The sequence below is a fragment of the Rutilus rutilus genome, assembly GCF_951802725.1.
Source record: "Rutilus rutilus genome assembly, chromosome: 6".
NCBI lineage: Eukaryota > Metazoa > Chordata > Actinopteri > Cypriniformes > Leuciscidae > Rutilus > Rutilus rutilus.
Genome location: NC_140214.1, coordinates 45,735,356 through 45,757,635, shown reverse-complemented (window position 1 = coordinate 45,757,635; position 22,280 = coordinate 45,735,356). Strand labels below are relative to the sequence as shown.

Genomic DNA, 22,280 nt, shown 5'->3' with positions numbered 1-22,280 from the left:
AAACAAAAAACAAAAAACAAAAAAATAAAAATAAAAATAAAAATAAAACAACACCACAATAAAATCCACATAGTAAAACATAGATGCACAAGAGCTCATCCCTCTACACCTAAAGTGGACATATGAAATAAGTGAATTTTCAAAAGGCTTTTAAAAGAGCCAATAGTCGGAGCAGACCTAATATAAAGTGGTAGCATATTCCACAGCTTAGGGGCAACTACAGCAAAGGCCCTATCACCCCGTTGCTTGTATTTTGTGCGTGGTACAGACAGCACAATCCCTTTCTCAGCAGATCTTAAAGATCTAGAGGGCTTATGGACCTCAAGAAGTTCAGAAAGATATGATGGAGCTAGTCCATTTAAGCTCTTATAGGCATAGACTAGCATTTTAAAATCAACTCTATCTCGAATGGTCAACCAGCCCAGGGAGGCCAAAACAGGAGAGATATGATCATATTTACGGGTCCCTGTCAAAAGTCTGGCTGCAGCATTTTGTACCGCTTGCAGCCGACGTAAAGATGCTTGGGAGACACCAATGTATAATGAATTACAATAATCAAGTCTTGAAAACACAAAAGCATGGATCAACATCTCTAAATCTTTTTTAGTTAGAAACGGCTTCACCTTTGCCACGAGTCTTAAATGAAAGAAAGCAGATTTCACCACTGGGTTGATCTGTTTTTCAAACTTTAAGGAGGAATCCAACATTACCCCAAGATCTTTTACCACTGGTGTACAATAGGGGTACAGTTCTCCTAAAATAGGAAGATCACTCAAGGCAGGACCTCCAAACCAGACAAGCTCAGTTTTGCTTTCATTTAAGTGTAAAAAATAATTTGACAACCAAGTTTTTACCTCCTGTAAGCAGACTTTAAGGGAATCCAATGATGATTTAAGGTTTTTACTCATAGGCAAATAAATTTGAATATCATGAAATATCATCTGCAAAAAAGTGAAAGGAAATACCATACTTGCGAAAAATAGACCCTAGTAGTAGCATGTATAGGGCAAATAACATTGGCGCAAGAATGGATCCCTGCGGAACACCACAGTCCAATGAAGTAGATGACGAAAAGGTATGTCTTAAATTAACTGAAAACCTTCTGTTTGTCAGAAATGACCTAAACCATTTTAATGCAATACCATGGATGCCTACCACATTCTCAAGGTGCAGAGTACTCCCCCCGTATGTAAGTGTTTAGGACTAGAAGCGTGGAGAAGGGGAGGTGGAGGGATGCTGCAAAACTGTCAATGGAATGAGGTGAGACTGCTGAGTATATATACACCTCTTACCATTGATTGCTGAGTGCTCTCCACTTGTGTTAATTATCTGAATGTGCTCCTCCCGAACCTTGTTAATAAAACATCATTTCACGAGTTCACACTTACATATAATTTGAAGGGGTAAAGTTTAATGCGTATTTGGCGTGCTGTCCGGAGGGAGGGCTCCGAGCTCGGAGTTCGGCCCAAAATCAGAGTACTCCCCCCAAAGGCTAAAGAGCAGAGGACAGCCGCCGGACTAAAGACCCCCCAAATGAGTGCCGAGTTTGGCGGGCTGGCATCTTGAGGGGCCTGGATGCTTGACCGGGGAGGCCCGTAATGGTGGCTCACTGCCTGGACTGACAGCCCCTGTTGGTCTGCGAACAGGGAGTGGTTGTAGTTTAACAATGACCGATCGGGAGAATTTGCACTTTCCGCTAAGCCCAAATGCTCGCTGGACGGAGAGAGGAACAGAAAGGAGGAAAAAATGAGTGCTTGCCCGGGAGATTTTCTCACACTGCATCCGCTGTGAGACCAAATGCTCGCTGGATGAAAGAGAAAACGTAAGTGCTCTACTGGGAATGTTCTCACTCCGTCCGCTGTGAGACCAATGCTCGCTGGACAGAAAGAGGAAGCGGAAACAAATAGTGCTTGCCTGGGAGATTTTCTCACACTGCATCTGCTGTGAGACCAAATGCTTGCTGAATGAAAGAGAAAACGTAAGTGCTCTACCGGGAAAGTTCTCGTTCCGTCCGCTGGGAGACCAATGCTCGCTGGATAGAAAGAGGAAAACTGAATAGAGGAAAAATGAGTGCTTGCCCAGGAGATTTTCTCACACTGCATCCGCTGTGAGACCAAATGCTCGCTGGATGAAAGAGAAAACGTAAGTGCTCTACTGGGAAAGTTCTCACTCCGTCCGCTGTGAGACCAATGCTCGCTGGACGGAAAGAGGAAGCGGAAACAAAGAGTGCTTGCCCGGGAGATTTTCTCACACTGCATCCGCTGTGAGACCAAATGCTCGCTGAATGAAAGAGAAAACGTAAGTGCTCTACCGGGAAAGTTCTCGTTCCGTCCGCTGGGAGACCAATGCTCGCTGGATAGAAAGAGGAAAACTGAAAAGAGGAAAAATGAGTGCTTGCCCAGGAGATTTTCTCACACTGCATCCGCTGTGAGACCAAATGCTCGCTGAATGAAAGAGAAAACGTAAGTGCTCTACCAGGAAAGTTCTCGTTCCGTCCTCTGTGAGACCAATGCTCGCTGGACAGAAAGAGGAAACAGGAAAATGAGTGCTTGCCCAGGAGGTTTTCTCACACTGCATCCGCTGTGAGACCAAATGCTCGCTGGATGAAAGACAAACGTAAGTGCTCTACTGGGGAAGTTCTCACTCCGTCCGCTGTGAGACCAATGCTCGCTGGACACAAAGAGGAGACAGGAAAGTGGAGAAAGAGGAGAAGAGGAGATTGAGGTTGGAGAAAGAGGAGTTTTTTTTTTTTTTTTTTTTTTTACTGGATGAGGGTTTGGTGAGCTTTTTGCACTAGAACGCTACTAGCGGCCCATTCTTTTCCCCACAGAAAAGCTGCTACTACGAGAGGGTAAAGCTCGAATAGAGCTGAGGATTGAGATATGTCCTGGAGCTGTGGTGGCCACGGAGCCGCGAACCAGCGACCTTGATAAAATCCCCCGAACCCGATTGAGGGGGCTGCGTCTGTGAACAATTGGATGTCGGTGGGGGATGAAACAAGGTTGTTGTAGAAAAAGGATAGGCCGTTCCACTGTTTTAGAAATGTTAACCATAGCCTGAGTTCGTCGCAACATGCTTGAGTTATAGAAATGCGGTCTTCTAGCGAGTGGACAGAGGACGCGAGTGAGAGGAGATGCGAGATGAAGGGGCGGCCCTGCGGTATGATGCGCATTGCGAAGTTAAGATGTCCGAGCAGGGACAGGAGTTCGCGTTTTGAAAAATTTGATTTTTCAAGTAAAGTAGAAGAGACGAGGATTATTTGGTCGATTTTTTCCTTGGGGAGGGATGCTTGGAATTTGTCTGAATCCAAATTAATTCCTAGAAACTCGATGGATGTTGCGGGGCCCATGGTTTTTTCCTGAGCGATAGGAATTCCTAGCTCAGAGAAAACGTTTTGCACCGTGAGGAAGTGTGCGGCTGGGAGGGCATCGGGAGGCGAGATTATTAGAAAATCGTCCCTACAGGTGAATGAGGTAAGGAATGGCTTAGTTGTTCGACAAAATCCAGCAAACGGCTTCCGATAGCATGTCAAATATTTTAGGGCTGCTTTTGCATCCGAATGTTAAACGTACTGCGAAATAATATTTCCCGAGCCAGCGAACTCCAAATAGGTGCCATGAATCTGGATGGATAGGCATTACTTTGAAAGCAGATGTAACGTTGATTTTTGCCAGCCAAGCACCCCGACCTGCGATTTTGATCATATCGATAGCCTGATCTATGTCGTGGTATTTGAGCGAAAATTCATCGAGGGAGATCAAGCTGTTTATGCTTGGGAACGTGGAATTGTGCGGGGCTGACAGGTCGATTATTAGGCGTTTTTTACCCGAGAATTTCCTTGTGGCCACTCCAATGGGGCTGATACGAAACAGATTAAATGGAGGATTGACGAACGGACCGATCATGAAGCCTGACTCAACTTCTTTTTTGATCAGTTTGTCTACGACTTCGGGTTCTATAAGGGCGGATTGGAGATTATTACATATGATGTTTTGGGAAAGCGGGCATTTTAAGCTGGGTTTAAAGCTGTTTTTTAGGCCTGACAGCAGATAATTAGTAAATTCGGCATCCGGGTGATGAGCTAGTTCGAAGTGCATACGCGAAATATTCACAGGAGTTGCCAAATAATTTTTTGATTTTTTATTCACAGACTTGAAGACTGGACATACAATGGGAGCATGGGCGCCGCCACAAAAGCTGCAGATGTGCATTAACCGGCAGCGCGCTCTTTGACATTTGCCTGCGTTGAAATGATTGCAAGGCTGCCTGCTTTCATCGAAAGCAGAGTCCTGTATTGCGCTGGTGGTTGCTGCACGCGGCACATAGCTGGTGGATTAAGCACTGCTTGTTCCCGGGTAGGGAAGAGAAGAAGGGTTAAACTGCGGGCACAACGCGGTCGTGTGCTCTACTGACCTGCAGACCCCGCAAGTAATGTTTTTGCAACCTGAGGGGCTGTAGAGAGAGAAGAAAGGTCTACGTCCGCACCTGAGAGGATCTGTGCGCGGATGTTTTGGGATACTGGTGGTGGTTCCATGGCGACTGCATTGGACGGCACGGCATCTGTGTTGCTGTGAACAGAGAATAAGGTGATTTTTGTTGTAACATAGAGCTGGGAAGGGTATAAGCCGGGTCTGCGAATGTCGGCGGCCTCACGCTTGGATGACCTGCTGTGGCTTGAAAAGGAAAGTTATAAGATATAAAGGAATTGAAGGATTATGTGATGAAATATGGGCTTGAGCTGCAAGCGGAGGTGGGCCCGTGCTTGTTTGAGCTACTGGAGCTGCAGGCCACTGAAAGTGGGCGGGGTTGTAACCTGTTGGGTGAGACTGTTGAAATGGTTGGGCCTGTGCTGCTAGCGGTGATAGCCTCGTGCTAGTGTCTGCGACAGGAGCTGGAGGCCACTGAAAAGGAAAAGGGTTTTAAACAGCGGGAGTAAAAAACTGCGTGGTTGTGGGGAGGCCGCTGGGCCCGGCTATATGCTGCGCTGTGGCAGCAGAAGCCGTGATGGAGGGCTGGGCCTCATTGAGAGGTGGGAGTGCCATGGCGTAATCTGGTGCGCGGCCCAGGCTCGCTGAAGGCCTGTTGCTGCGTCTTGATGGACGAAGCGATCCGGATCCTGTGCAGGAAGACGACAGTGGTGACTGGGCAGGCTCATTTTGGGCCCTGCGGGCTTTGCTCTGCCTGTGGGTCGTCTTGGGCGTTGACTGTAAGGAAATGTACAGATCATACAGCTCCGCCTTGGTCATTTTTCGCAAAACCTGCATGTCTGAATTCCCCAGTGCTTGTTTTAATCCAGCTACGGCCCATTTCCCGATAGGTGGGATCGTCGGGACGGCCGAGCGGTAGGAGGAAGCCGGGGAAGAAGAAGGGTGTCTTGCCGGGGGTGGCGAAGACTGGTCTTGGCATCTTGTTGAGCGCTGGGCTGTTCGGGCCGGTGTACGGCCGCGAGGAGAAGCCGGGGGCTCAAGTGCGGCGACCGGCGTAGGAGGGATGACCGTGGGACCAGCGAAGTGCGAAGGTGCATCCCTGGTGACGTTTACGTCTTCGTCGGAAGAGGAGTTTGTTTGAGACATGCTGCAAAACTGTCAATGGAATGAGGTGAGACTGCTGAGTATATATACACCTCTTACCATTGATTGCTGAGTGCTCTCCACTTGTGTTAATTATCTGAATGGGCTCCTCCCGAACTTTGTTAATAAAACATCATTTAAGACTCTTAGGAGGGCAGATTCTGTATTATGCTTGGTTTTAAAGCCAGATTGAAACATTTCAAGTGCCACATTTTGGTCCAAAAAACTCTGCATTTGGTTAAAAACAGATTTTTCCAAAACTTTTGCTAAAAATGGCACTTTAGAAATTGGACGAAAATTAGACAAAACCTCTTGTCCTAAATTTGGCTTTTTGAGAAGAGGCTGGACAACAGCATGTTTCAATGAAAGGGGCACCGTACCGGTAGACAAACTTGTGTTTATAACAGAAAGAATACTAGGCCCAATAATATCAAATGTTTTTTTAAAAGCCAAGAAGGGATCCTATCACCAGGACAGTTTGAGGGTTTCATCTGACCCACAATATCTGTCAATGTGGCAAGGGATAATGGTTCAAAATATGTGAGGTAGTCAGAGCACAGCAGGACGACCAGCGAATCTTGGTTGAGCTTAGCAGTGTCAGACCTAATATTTTTAATCTTGTCACAGATTTTTTTTTGAAAATTTTCACATAATTCAAAAGATTCCTCAATAAGACCACTCTTAGGGGAATTTATAACAGAATTAACAGTGTTGAATAAAAACTTGGGATTATGATGATTGTGAGCAATGGCATCAGCCAAAAATTTCTTTTTCTCTTCTATGACTAAGCTTTGATAAGTAGACAAGGATTGTTTAAAAATTTCTAAAGACACTTGAAGACCATCCCTTTTCCACCTTCTCTCTGCCTTTCTACACTCCCGCCTGGAGGCCCGAGTTACTTCATTAAACCAGGGCTGGGGTTTAGGCCTGACAGAGATCTTTCTAATGGGCGCAACACTGTCCAAAATGTCGGAGCATGTGGAGTTAAACACATTGAGAAGCTTCTCTACATCCCAATGCGATGGTGGATTCTCCAACATAGAGGTTAATGGGGCTCTAATATACAGATTTGAAAAAAGGTCAACAGTTGCATGATTTATATACCTAGTCATTCTGGAAGGAGCATCTAAGTTCTTTTCATCATAATCAAGAGAAAGTTCAAATGTGACTGATTTATGATCTGAGAATGCCACATCATCCAAAATAACATTAAGAATTGACAAATTAAATGATAAAACAAGGTCTAATGTATGACCATAAATATGTGTAGAACCATGAACATGTTGCACTAAGTTAAAAGACTCAACAAGATTTAAAAAGTCTTTAACTAATGGGTCTGAGGGGCAACACACATGCACATTGAAGTCTCCCAAAACCAAGAAACAATCATAGTTACATAAAAGTCCACTTACAAACTCAGTAAACTGCTGAATAAAATGTTTGTTAAAGGGGTCATATAATGCCATTTTTGTACAAGCTAATATGATTCTTTAGGGTCTAAATTAAACGTTTGTAATATACTTTAATTAAAAATTCTCATTAGTATTGTAAGAAAACACTAATTTTACCTGGTCAAAAACCATCCAAATGACTGCTGTTTTCAGCACACCGTTTCAGTGCATGTATCTTTAAATGATAATGAGCTTTGCTCACCCCGCCCCTCTGTTCTGTGGGTACACCGTATTAGACATTCTCTGACCGTATCTAACACAATAACCACGTGTTATTCATTATAAACGTGGGATTATGAATTATATTGAGAACGTCGTACATAGAAAACATGCCGTAATGTACCCTGAGTGTAAACCTTAGACGCATTCATCGTGAAGCCTGCAGCAAGGTTTGCAAATTTCGCAAAGATTAATATAAATACTAATATAAAGGTTAATAAAACATTACACTCACATCTTCTGGAGGTTCAGCAGGAACACGTTGGTACCGATCCGTTTTTTCTCGTTTGTGAAGCTGTCTGGTGTGAAATGATTCGCGCAAACATGAAAGCACAGACGATCGTGGGGAATCCCCGTGAGGGAATCCCCGCGTCAATCCTTTGGGCATATCGCTTCAAAAACAAAACTCAGCCACTGCTTCTTCAACGGCTCGGATTTAGGAACATCCAAATGACTGCTGTGTTCCTTATTACATCTAAGAACAGAACACCACAATCGCTTAGACGCCATTCTACTCCAGCATATCAACAATGGCGGACTACTATGACGACGGCTGTCACAGCTTGCTCAGGGCGGGTCTTGTGTTGAAACACGGCTGTCAATCACAATAGCGGGAGGGGCGTACGATCTTATGACGTCACAATATCGAACGGCTTGATTTCAGAGATGGTCAAACATATAAGGAGATTAAAACAAAACCACTGGATGGATTTTTATCATGATAGGATGGTTGTGTACAGGCACTGCCAACAGACATTTCAGTGCAATCAACTTGTAAAAGTGCATGTACCATTATATGACCCCTTTAAACTTTGGAGGTCGATAAATTAATGCACACACAAAAAAATCCAGTCTGCACTTTAATCTGAAAAGGGGATCAGATCTCCATTGCAAACCCAGGTTTCAGTCAGAAACAGTAGATCCAACTCTTTAGCTTTGAAAAACTCATGCAGTATAAATGTTTTGTTTGAAAGAGACCTTACATTAATCAGGGTCAGTCTTTTTGTCGGGGAATAGTCCACCTTTGTTTGAAGTTCGCGCCTAACGCAGCAGAGGTTCGCCAGATTCACCCCCCGTCCAACCGGGCGTGTAGACCGATACCGATTGCAAACCGCATCCAAGTCAGCAGCCGGACACTCCGCACCTTGCAGCACACGCTCACATGGACCACAGGAATAGGCCCAGCAAGTGACCGGCCACAAGTCAATGAGGACACGGCGCGAGCATGACGCCTCCACCGCCCTTAGACGCAACCTCGTCGCCGCCAGCACACCACCTTGTTTCCCACGCTTTCTACGCCGTTTCCTCCGGCGAAAAGCACTTGCTAATCGGCACAGGTAAGATGGGCAGAACAACGAAGGCGGATGATGACTTTTAGATGGACCAGTCAAAGCGGTGTCAAGACGGTCAGCCATTCCATGATTAATATCCAACAACGATTGACGATTATAAACCAAGCGATGTGTAGAAGATTGAGCCCAAGAGCATATAACAAACATCAGAATAACTAGCAGAACAAAAAATTGACCAGAGCACAGACGGCATGCCATGCATGTAGGCGCCATCTTGATTTCTTCTTCGTTTCTTCTGGCGCCTCTATGTCCTGATTATCTATTGTCTGATATAGGCCTATTTACTTCTTATTTTGCCTATTAAATCCTGGCAATTGGTAGATGAAACATTGATTAAAATTAAAATACAATTAATACAAAACGAATTTCACCTTAAAGAAAGGCTTTGTGCTTTCTGTTTGAGGTCTCTGTGAAAGTTTTAAAGCAGTCTTTTAGTGCCGCTTTCAGAGTGGTCAGTCCGTAACGCAGTTCTCCGTCCGTTACATTGTTTTTTCCTCATAAATGCAAACACGAAAAATTAAATAAAATGATTAATTTATGTTCTGCGGAGAGCCAACGCTTCTTCATCCGCCGGGTAGTATTACTTTTGGTTTGCGCAGTGTAATTCATAGAATTACAAAAAAAAAATGTAACGCACATGCTATTTCCCTCATATTAAATATAAAACGCATGAGTAGACTGATATTTTTCTAATGTCTGGACTCCTTTATTAAGGGAGAAGCCTATGGATATATAAACAGATGTTTCAATATATTGGTATTAAGTGCATTTTCTGATAAATTTATATTTCAAGTTTTGACTTGCAAATGTCACGTCCATTATGTTGGAATTGACCAATTTTAAAAAATTTATCCTCAACTATTTTTGTGGTGTAAGTCTATGTATTTTATAATGTTAACTTCAAATAATAGTGATTTGAAGATGCGGTTTCATATTGCATATTGTTACACAGCCCTAGTCGTTTTAGAATGTTAAGTTCTACTTCTGTAGTTATTTTGGTGAAAGTAACTGGAGTAGCTAATGCATTACAATTCTGAGACAGCCTTTATTGTAAGGTAAATAATTACTTTTAAATAAAAGTAACAAAGTAATCTATAATGTATTACAGTTTGGAAGTAACTTGCACAACACTGCTGATATTGTGAAAAATGATTAGCCTATAAATAGATATTTTCATATAATTAATATTTTAATGTTTTAATATAATTAAAATGTAATTTATTCCTGTAATGTCAAAGCTGAATTTTCTGTATCATTACTCCAGTTTTCAATGTCACATTATTCTTTAGAAATCATAAGATGTTGATTTTGTGCTCAATTATTATTGGTGCTCACTGCTCAGTTAAGAAAGGCTCTTATTTTGTATCAATGCTTAATACATATTGCGTTTTTTTTTTTTTAATGTTGAATATTTTTTGTGGAAACCGTGATAATTTTTTCACTTTTGATTAATCTGTTTTGGTCTTACCTTGTTACTTCAACAAGCTATAGCCTACTATAAAAAAAAAACGTGATAATTTTTTCACTTTTGATTAATCCGTTTTGGTCTTACCTTGTTACTTCAACAAGCTATAGCCTACTATAAAAAAAAAAAAAAAAAATTGTATATATATATATATATACTTTTTGCAGCACACACGAAGACAAACGATTGAGCATGTTTGGGGTGAATTTGGAGCAGGTGGGGAGCTGGTGAAGTCACCGTCTATAATTCGCTTTCATTCAGTGTCTAATATTTTAAAGGCCGAAGCAGCACAAACGAAAATTGTACCGGCACAAAACAGCACAAATGAAGCACAAACGATTGAGCATATTTTGGATAAATTTGGAGCATGTGGGGGGCTGGTGACGTCATCATCTATAATTCAATTTCTGATATTTTAAAACCCAACGCAGCACAAACAAAAATTTTACCAGCACAAACCAGCACAAACGAACGAGACTATTTTGGGTGAATTTGGAGCAGGTTGGGGTCTGAGTGACCTCAGAATGACCACATAATATTATTTTGATATCTAAAAAACCGAAGCAGCTCAAACGAAACTTTTTACAGCACAAACCAGCACAAACGGAGCACAAACGATTGCGTCTATTTTGGGTGAATTCGGAGCATGTGGGGGGCTGGTGACGTCATCGTCTATAATTCAATTTCTGATATTTTAAAACCCAACGCAGCACAAACAAAAGTTTTACCGGCACAAACCAGCACAAACGAAGCACAAACGAACGAGACTATTTTGGGTGAATTTGGAGCATGTGGGGGGGCTGAGTGACCTCAGAATGACCTAAAAATATTATTTTAATATCTAAAAAAACGAAACAGCACAAACGAAACTTTTTACAGCACAAACCAGCACAAACAGAGCACAAACGATTGAGCATAGTTTGACGACGTTTTGCGTTGGGTGGGGGGCCAACTTCACGCAGGTATATAAGAGCAGTTATTTGTCTGCTTCGGGTTACCTAAGATAGGTTGCCCTGCATCTAAACAGATAAAGAGCAAGTGAGTAGTTGAGGCTATCTCACTTGCTTATGAAGTGGCCGGACAGCCTTCACCTTTGGCTGTCCCGTCCCATTCTACCAGGAGTATGGCTGACTCTAAGGCTTTATTATCAGGAGTTTCACTCTATGACATCTGTAATGCGGCAGGCAGGTCCTCACCGCGTACATTTGTTAGATTTTATGACTTTGACCTAGGGTCCACTCCAGGGTCTAGGGTGCTTGTTTCCTAGTGTGCACATGGTCTTCATACAGAACAGGCATTTGTCATATGGCGTCGTGGGTATAGGGTTCCCACCGTGTCTCGACGCAGCTCGAGTTCCCTTGAAAGGGAACGTCTCAGGTTACGTATGTAACCCTGGTTCCCTGAGAGGGAACGAGACGCTGCGTCGCCCTGCCATACTCCCTGCATGCCTGTGATCGACTTGCTTCGGCTTTTCAGAAGCTGTCATGGTCTGTTTCCAGGGGTACTTTATAGCTTCACGACGCAATCACGCAGGGCGTTCCCACCGCGTCTCGACCCAGTGTCTCGTTCCCTCTCAGGGAACCAGGGTTGCATACGTAACCTGAGACATTTTCTCCAAAGGCGAGATCTTGGAGCAGCCGCCCGTCTCCTCTGTGCAGACATTACACACATTACAAATGCTGAAGAGAACTGTTCTAGGCTGTCGAGTTACTGATGTTATGAAGTGTTAGATGAGATTTAAGCCGCTTTTGCTTGTGGGTGAAACATTTTGCATATAAAATAAAGAAATTAACAACATATTCAAGAGATGACGATTTTGGGTTTTTGTAATAAAAAATAATATCTTTAAGGATAAAACTGTGGGTCACATTATAGGGTTAAAATATAAGAACTTAAATCAACCCTAAATGTATTGGTTATACTAAAATCACAAAATAAATGGGCACTTGATTCTTCAACAAAACCACAAAATGAGCAAGTTTCATCAATATCAGGATATTTACAGATAGATGAATTAAAGCTGTCGCTCATATCTTTAAGTTGTTGCGCTTGTGATAACGTTGTAGGTCACATGATAACGTCAACATGGCGGATGATGTACGGCTCGCATTCATACTTAACGAGATCAGGCTATATAGTACCTACTCTTTTAGCGCTCGTTAAGCAAGTACTTATTGAAATTAAGTGCCTACTCAGTGAATATGCGGTTTTGAACACAGCCAGGGTGTAGCAAACACATTCACAGTCCTTTTAAACAACAATTAGTTAGTCATGTGACAATCACCTGATTATGTAATGTAGAATAGTCACAAGAGAGAAGAAATTGTTAGATAAATATAGAGGACGTATCTCACCAAAAAAATACACAACACAACACAATATGTAAAAAAAAGAAAAAAGTATATATATATATATATATATATATATATATATATATATATATATATATATATATATATGCACTAAAGTGTACCAGATCAGAGTCAAAAATGTATTCCGAAAAATGTATTCCGAAAAATTTATTTTACAAAAAATCTATAAATAATATATTTTTTTATAAGACATGTACAACTTCACACAAAATATCAATGAAATATACAAATCAGAATCAACAATATATTCCCAATTCCAAAACTTGGATTTCACACAAAACAAAATATGTATTTATAATAATTAATTATTATATTATTTATATTATAAATAATTATTATACATACTAAACCAACATTGATCATTCAATAACACGTTTCTAAAACGCATGCTAACACACACGCTGCTTTATTTAATTGTGAAGTCTGAGTCTCTTCCACGTTTATGAAACACATTTACACATTTATTTCTCCTCATAGACAGTAGTGAGACTTCTGTGGATCAGCTGATGGTTTCTGCTCCTCTCATGATCATTTCACACTACGATATAACACATCTTTTAGAGTTTGATGCTTGATCTTCATCTACACTGTAAAGTAGAACAGAAGAGAAAACAATCAGAGTTCAGTGGAACAAAGTAAAAAAAATTATATTTCAATTAATGTTTTTTTGAGTAAAAATAAGTTAAATTGAATTCCTGTAATCAGATTAATTACCGACTTTACATGGATAGATTGCATAGGTATTTGTGTTTCTAAATATAATAGATGTAAAGCATGAATCATGTTCATATGTTTGTCAGTGTGTGTCGGTGCGACTCCTATTGAGTCTCTGTAAAGGAGACACTAATGAGTGTACGGCGTATGGAATAAACCACAGGGAGCAAATACAAATGTTATTTTGAGTTCAAACACAAACCTTTAGTTAAAGCCGTTTGTCCTCTAGTTTAAACATGTTTGTAGGCTCTTAGTAAATAACTGAGAGTAAAGTAAGTGTAAAGTAGTGTGACGTGTTGCTTGTCACAGTAAAAACACACTAGAGACAGAGACATTTCTCATGTGAGCTGGACGCTGTGAGCTGAAGCTGGAACTGCACTGATTTTAGCAGGAGTGCAGCGTTTTCCTACAATCTGACCAAGTCTGTTTTCACACTGAAATGATTCACTTCTACTGACACAGTTAATAAAAAGCAGGTGTTGATGTATAAAGCTGTGACAGTGAGCTTTTGTTCTTTTTCCTCCTTTGTGTTAAAAATTTCAATAACTTCACATTTTGTTCTCACACAAACCCTTTGTTGCAATAAAGCTTAATGATAATTTCCTTTCACGAATGTTTGAAAGGTTTGTTCACATATCAGAGGTAAATGAAGATCTCTTTAATATCTCAGTGATGTTTCCTCACCTCAGGACACAGTTTGAGTCTCGTAGCTCGTCTATGATTCGCTGCTTTGAGTCTCCTATCTTATTGAAACTCAGATCAAGCTCTTTTAAAAACTGCAGTGCTTTTGAGTTAGTCAAAGACTGAGTTAAAGAAGAAACATCTGTAATGCCACAGTAGACTAGACTAGAAAGACACAAACAGAGGAAGAGAGATTATCTTACAAACAAATCATGAATGGGAAGAACTTTACACAAATATAATGTGAACTCAGACTCACTGTGAGATATTGAGTATAAAGTGTTTTAGTTTAAAAAAAAAACAGAAAGTGCACTGCTATAAACACTGAAACATAAGCCCTGCTGTCTTCAGATAAATAAACTTCAGTCACACTGTAATTGCTGTACAGTATAATGATACTAACTGTAGTTTCTCCAGCTTGAATTGTGGGTTCATCAGTAGATCACTGAGGTTTTTCACTCCAGAGTCTCCTAGTTTATTCCCGCTCAGGTCCAGCTCTCTCAGGTGTAACGGGTTTGATCTCAGAGCTGAAGTCACATCAGAACAACCTTCATCTGTCATATCACAGTGGCTTAAACTACATTAGCAGAGAGAGAGCAGAAAATAAGACAGAAGAAAAGAAAACTCTTTATTCTGTAAAGTCACATCATCTTCATAAGCAAATAAAACAGAGAGAGGAAGAGAGATCATCATTATTTCACCAGATCACAAAATACTAAGTTTGCACAAATACAATGTTAAAGTGTTTTAGATTAAACTGTTGAAGTGATTTTAAGCATTTTGATTCTTGTATGTGAATGTGACTGACCTCAATCCCTCCAGTTTACAGTGTGAATCCTTCAGTAGATCACATAAGTGCTTCACTCCTGTGTTTCCTAGTTTATTCCAGCTCAGGTTCAGCTCTCTCAGGTGTGATGGGTTTGATTTCAGAGCTGAAGTCACATCAGAACAACCTTCATCTGTCATATCACAGGAGCTTAAACTACATTAGCAGAGAGAGAGAGAAGAAAATAAGACAGAAGAAAAGAAAACTCTTTATTCTGTAAAGTCACATCATCTTCATAAGCAAATACAATGTTAAAGTGTTTTAGTTGAAACTGTTGAAGTGATTTTAAGCATTTTGATTCTTGTATGTGAATGTGACTGACCTCAATCTCTCCAGTTTACATTGTAAATCCTTCAGTACGGCACATAAGTGCTTCACTCCTGAGTTTCCTAGTTTATTCTCTCTCAGGTTCAGCTCTCTCAGGTGTGACAGGTTTGATTTCAGAGCTGAAGTCAGGATGAGACTCTGTTTCTCTGTAATACTGCATCTATACAGACTGAAGACAGAAAGAGAAAATGACTCAGATCTAGGGGTGGGAATCTCTAGGCACCTCACGATTCGATTCGATTATGATTCAGAGGGTAACGATTATCGATGCATCTTTTTTTTTGGACAACTTGGTACTTTTAAAGCAAAGTATTTATGATGACCCATAAAGAATTTTCTTCCAATACTTCCTATATTAATTTTATTAATAAAACAAATGGAAGTGATTTGGCAAGTCAACTGTAATTTGCCATTTACATTTGCCAGCATACAGATTTAACAACGCGCGTTTTCTCCCGCGGCATTCTGCAATTCGTCTCGCAGAATTCTGCAAGTGCTTTCGGGGGGGGCTACTTAAAAATTCCCTCAATGTGTTTCGCTTCACAGAATATCCACCAGGTGGCGCATAAAAAACAACTTTACATTAGATTTTTTATTTTACTTCACATTACGTCATGATTGTGAGAAAACATCCACAATAAAATATAAATTATAAATAGTAATAGACACAAATATTTACAGTACTGTATTATACAGACATTTGAAAATATTTGTAAATCCAAAAGGCTCATCAAAGTTGTCTTAAGACAAGAAGGGGTAATGGACAATGTTTACTAATTTTTATATATGCTTTGTCATTGCTGTGGTTTCCAGGAGATGAGTGCATGCAGAATATTTAGCATTGCTTTTATTAAAACAGCAAAGTGACGTTCTTGCCAGCGCATAACTTTTTTGTACAACTATTAAGATGATTGTGCATGCAATGCGCATTTATACTAAGTGCAACAGAGAATTTAGTGTGAGCATAATACACGTGACTCTGCCTGTAAAAACCCAGCAGTATTTTTTATTTTATATATATACACAAAATCATCCTAAGATAATGAAAGGCTTAAATAATGCGACTTACCCAGATTCTTAATTTGTGCAGATATTTCTTGTGTGATTGTTCTTGTGCAGATATTTCTTGTGAGGTAATGTTGCAGCACAACGCGTTGCATTTATATTTTGGGCGCATATGATTTTCCATTACATTATTAATAAATATTTTAATTGAACTGTCTTAAAGGGATAGTTCACTTTGAAATTAATTTTTGATATGTTTTAGCTTACCTCAAGGGCATCCAAGATGTAGGTGTCTTTGTTTCCGCAGTGGTTTCAATTTTGATAATTTTAGGTCAAACCGTTCTTGTCTGTCAGTCATATAATGCAGGTCTATGGTCACTGTCTCAAAACACAAGCACAGAGTCCAAATTAAAACAATTCCCCATCGTCCAAATGAAACAATTCCCCATCATAAGTACACATTGATGGCCTAAGACACGAAACGAACGGTTTGTGTGAGAAAACGAACAGTATTTATATCGTTGTTATTACTTGAACACAGCACACGTCCAAATGATCTGACGGCGCGGGCGGGTATAGATATATACATAGATGTCGCCTTGGCTACGGTTTCGTTCCAATGAACTGCAGTAGCGAAGGCGACATCTAGTGTATACATCTATACCCGCCAGCGGGCGGGTATAGATATATACACTAGATGTCGCTTGGCTACAGTTTCGTTCCAATTAACTGCAGTAGCCAAGGCGACATCTATGTATATATCTATACCCGCCCGCGCCGTCAGATCATTTGGACGTGTGCTGTGTTCAAGTAATAACAACGATATAAATACTGTTCGTTTTCTCACACAAACCGCTCGTTTCGTGTCTTAGGCCATCAATGTGTACTTATGATGGGGAATTGTTTCATTTGGACGATGGGGAATTGTTTTAATTTGGACTCTGTGCTTGTGTTTTGAGACAGTGACCATAGACCTGCATTATATGACTGACAGACAAAAACGGTTTGACCTAAAAATATCAAAATTGAAACTACTGCGGAAAAAGACACCTACATCTTGGATGCCCTTGAGGTAAGCTAAAACATATCAAAAATTAATTTCAAAGCGAACTATCCCTTTAATGCATTAAGCATAAAGATTTTTCCACGTTAGTCTCAGAATGTCCGGGGTTGGCTTGAGGTCTTGCCGACAGTTTGTAAATCTTTTAAATATTCATATTCACAAAATCCATATAAAGGGTGATCAACAGTTATGACTTCTAAAATAAAATAAAAATGACCAGATAAGAGGTATCTGATTGACAGTTTGACAGATGTTGTTTTAAAAATTAATTACATCATTATGGGGAAGTGGTATTAAATATTTAGTAAAACATACACACAATTATTTTATTTTAATATAATCAAACAAACAAACAATACAATTATTTTAATTACGCATTTTGTTCAGTTTTGCTTTTACAAAATGTTCCCTGTTTTTATATAATTAATTTAACCTGAGATGTGCGTTATATCGCCTTTTGATAATTCTTTGTGTTGTCGAATTTTGACACAGTTTCATTGTTTGTTCATAATAATTTGATTCATAATTCTGTAATTTTTTCTAAAAGTAGCACTATTTTAAAGAGATAAAAAGACAGAGAAATGACAGAGAAATTACGTTAGTCTGGTCCAGGGGCGTAGAATTTAGTAGGGACGCTAGGGACGTGTCCCTACCAATATCCAATGACCACTGATTTGTCCCTTGCAATAATTTAGATTTTTTTAAAATATATATTTATATAAAACGAATTTTATATATAAATTAAAATATATGTATTATAAAACCACTCTTACAAGAGCGTTCTGTGAAAAAGGCGTAATTCCTGGTACACAAATGGTTTATAGATCTCGTAGAAGTCCCGCCTCGCGAACCCACATCGCTAATCCGATTGGCTTTGCTTTTTCTTTCTAACTTGTGAGAGGCTGTAGCTTAATTTGGTTGTGAGAAGCGGCAAAATTCCTCAGAAACCTAGATGCGGTAAGTGAGGGAGAAATCAATAGCTCTGTGAACAAAAATACGGGACAAATCGCGTCATATTGATTCTGGGACAGTGCAGTTTTTTTCAATGTATGACAATCGCGGGATAAGTAGCAAACCCAAACTGTACGGGGGGGGGGGGGGGTGGGGTGGGGGGGGGGGGGGGTGTGTGTGTCTGTCTTTCTGTCTCTCTCTGTATGTCTTGGTAAACCCTTGTGGGTGTAAAATGCCCCACAATGATGGCAATATCCATAAGGACAAGGATTTTTGATCCACATGAGGAAAACAGCGTAGGCCTATAAATTATCTAAGTGATGTTTTTTGAAAATGCAAAAGGTTTTCTGTGATTGGTAGGGTTCGTGTAGACTATTTTTACACAGTGTGTACAGTATAAAAAATGTGTGTGTGTTTACACTTTGTGATGGGCACTTACAGTGAAAGATCATGACAACAGGCTATTTTATATGTGCTTGCTATTTAAAAAGATGTATATCAAGTTGAAACCCAGTCTCATCAGCTGAGGCTGAAAGAAGTTTCAGTGCTCTTAGGAGACTGAAAACATGGCTCAGATCAACAATGGCACAAGTGAGACTTAACAGTATTGCTGTGTGCCATGTCCACCAGGACAAACTGGACAAAGTTGATGTCAAACAAATATGCCAACAGTTCATTTCTGTTAATGACAGACGTAGACATGTGTTTGGCTACTTCAGATAGTAAGGAACAAGACAGTAGACACAAAGTTAAGTGAAGTTAAGTCTCTGTCAAACTGCCTCCTTGTCTTTATTTGTTACCTGTAACATTACAGAATTAATTATTGCATTACACTATAAGCGGAGTTAATAAGTCTGTCAAACTGCCTCCTTGTCATTATTTGTTATACCTGTAACATTACAGAATTCATTCATTAACATATTCAATGTTCAATTAACATAGGTCATGTAAAAATATTTATTTTACAAAAATATACTTGAAGTGAAAGTTCTGTTTATTTTTTATAAGTATATTTATTTGCACTTTTCTTAAATATATTTTATGAATATTTGTTAACTATGTGCTGAAAATGATCATTGTAACAATGCATTGAAAGTATACTTTCAAAGTACATTATTAAATAACCTGAAGTTGTAGTATACTTTGTTAAATTATGGAATTTTTTAAGTGTATTTCTTCATGCTTGCAATTCACTTAATTGCTACTTTCAGAAAGTAATAAAACATATGATAAATGCGTTGAAAGGCCATTTAAAACATGTTTTAATAAAGTGTATATGCTCTGCACAAAAGGCTAATTGTGATTTAAGTATTTTTAATAAATGTAAACAAAGTCACAGAGAGGTCCAACGTATAAACATCAATCCAATTTTATACCAACAGCACACCATATGAACACAATAATAATTTTACTGTCTATGTATTTGACCAATCAAGTGTCTTAGTGTTGCTTTCGGCCAATCAGAGCAGCAGATGGTACTCACTTCGATTGATGCTCCTGCGCTACGCGACGTTTTGCAGCAGGAGACGTTTATAGACACGATGCCGTTCCAGTTTGCAATTTATTACTTATATGATAAGTCATTAAAAGTGGAGAGTATATCGATCCTTGTAGCTAAAATAGACCATCATAGTCAAGTTACGTCAAAACCAGACCTTGATGGAGAAGACAATTGGATAGAAATAAAGTGGCCTTCACGTAAAGAACCAGAGAAGACGGTGCCTGCAAAAGTCCTGCTGTTTGGAGGTCTGTTTTTTTATTTTTTTTCTTGTATAAGTTACACTTTCAAGTGCTTTATTGCGCTATTGTGTCGCTTTTTTTTGATAGCAGGTGTACGTTAGGCTAAAATGTTTTTTGCGCTTGTTATATCAGATTCGTTCAAAGACCTCGTCATGAAGAAAAACGTACTACTTTTGGGAAAGGACATATGGAACAAGGATGAAAGCAGGGGTGTTCGTGTCAAAAAGAAAATGTTGGACACCAGCAACGAGGTGGAGGCTAAAAAAGCCAGGCTGGTGAGTGGATATGGATAACTCTTTATGTAATATTGACAGTTTTATGTCATAGTGATAGTAATTTCTTAATTTTCCAGAAGATATGCTAAATGTAAAATTGATTCCATGCATGTAATATTAAATATGAGTCCCTAATTACACTCTGTACCTCAGGTAGTTCACAACTGTGCTCATTTAAAAAAAAAAAATAAAAAAAAAACACAGATGCATTATCATGCTCATTTTTAAAATCCTGTCTTGAGGATTACTTCGTTTTTCTCTATTTGTACTCAAATTTGGGTATTGTACGCATTATGGAGCAATAAACACTATATATGTTTCATTCATAGTCGAAGCTATAGATACCTCTCTCATGCAGAAAGTCCACAAGTAAGACTTATACAAGTAAAAAATAAAAAATAAAAAAAAACAACAGTATTTTTTCATTGGAAGACAATGTCATAAAAAGCCAAAGAATATGAAGTTATGAGTTTCATAAAAGACATGCAGCATTTTTATTCACACTGTTCTAATCACATAAAGCTTATAAATAAAGTGTGTCATTCTGCCATCTCCAGCAAAGCAGTTATCTCAGATATTACAGTAAATGATCAAATAAATCTTTGGCCAGACAAAGATTCATTGTGATTGCTGCCAAAATATTTTCTAATCAGAAAAACAATCTGCATCAAATTTCAGTATATCAGCATGAATGTGACATTGTGAAGATTTTAACAAAACATTTTTTTACCCCCTAAATTTTTTTCAGCCAAAGCAAACCAAGATCAAAGAGGCAGCCAGAGACAAGATGTTACAAAAACAGAAGAATTCCCTTGCTGAGTATTGTCATCAATTTCATGTTTTGATTTTGATTCAAGCTTGCGATTTAGTTCAAATTATGATTCAGTTGTATATAGATTAACTGGGATATTTATTTTGGACAGCAATGAAAAGTTTTGTAAAGAATTTGAGAGAGACTTCTTCTTAAAAGTTAAAAAGCACAAAGCTAATTGCTATTTACTGAATAAAAGGGATGCTTTAATGATTCATTGTTTTGATATATTACATTATGTTAGGCCTATATTATAAACCTAATAAATAATTTACCTTGTTTTTTAGTGGAGTCACTTATGCTCAACAAGGCTGTATTTATTTGATCAAAATACAAAAAAAAAAAAAAAAACTGCAATATTGTGAACTCTTAGGCTAATGCAATTTCTAATATTGGTTTTCTAATTTAATAAATTTTAAAATATAGTGTATTCCTGTAAAGAAAAGCTGTATTTTCAGCATCATTACTCCAGTCTTCAGTGTCACATGATCTTCAGAAATTATTCTAATATGCTGATTTATTATCAGTGTTGAAACTGTTGTGCTGCTTAATATTTTTTGGAACTTTTTTCTTTGATTCATTGATTATGCTAATAAAAAGTAAAAAAGAATAGCATTAATTAAAAACATAAATATTTTCTAACACTTTACTATCACTTTTTTATTCATTTAACATCCTTGCTGAATAAAAGTATTAATTAAAAAAAATAATTTTACTGACCCCAAACATAGTTTGAATAGTAGTGTATATTGTAACACAAAATTTATATTGTGAATAAACACTGTTCTTTTTAACTTTTTATTTCTCAAATAATCCTGAAATAATGTTTTTCCAACATTATAAATTAGCATATTAGAATGATTTCTGAAGGATCATGTGACACTGAAAATTCAGCTTTGCTTCACAGGAATAAATTATATTTTAAAGTATATTAAAATTGAAAACTTTTATTTTAAATTGCAAAAATATTTCACGATATTATTTTGTGAAATAATATTCAGTATTATAGATACAGCCTTGATAAGCCTAAGAAACTTCTTTAAAAACTTTACTGATCCCAAACTTTTGAACGGCAGTGTATTATACTGTAAAAATGTTTTCTCAGGTAACTTAAAATGTACATAATTTAGTTATATCAAGGGTCAAATCAAATATAAAGAGCACATTAAAGTTAAAAGTTACACACGTTTTTGTGTATGCACTGTACAGGTCTGGTATAAAGAATGTTTTTGCTCAGGTGGCTGAAATGTCCGCCTAATAGAGAAATGCTTGAGACTGGTAGTTATCATGTCAGCCAGTATTTTGGTGCATCCAAAGACATCCATCTATAAATGTCATCCCCGTGCAGAGACCTTTTGTACTTCTTGCAGATGTATTTTCTTTTATTTCTTTGACTTTGGGGACTGTGTTTCCAATAGAATTTCTAACCTCTTTTTTTTTGACTATTCATTAAATAAA

General features: G+C 38.7%; 1 protein-coding gene across 1 annotated transcript in view; it reads right to left on the bottom strand.

The window, feature by feature from the left end:
* Window positions 1–12,561: 12,561 nt before the first annotated feature.
* Window positions 12,562–22,280, bottom strand: part of LOC311292518 (uncharacterized protein) — a 1,083,963-nt gene continuing 1,074,244 nt past the window's right edge. The window contains exons 29-33 of the mRNA XM_084412230.1: window positions 14,973–15,146; window positions 14,633–14,806; window positions 14,228–14,401; window positions 13,828–13,989; window positions 12,562–13,016 (exon numbers count right to left, since the gene is read on the bottom strand). Coding sequence (XP_084268356.1) covers window positions 12,968–13,016; window positions 13,828–13,989; window positions 14,228–14,401; window positions 14,633–14,806; window positions 14,973–15,146 — 733 coding nt within the window. The 3' untranslated portion in view covers window positions 12,562–12,967. The remainder of the gene's footprint in view (window positions 13,017–13,827; window positions 13,990–14,227; window positions 14,402–14,632; window positions 14,807–14,972; window positions 15,147–22,280) is intronic.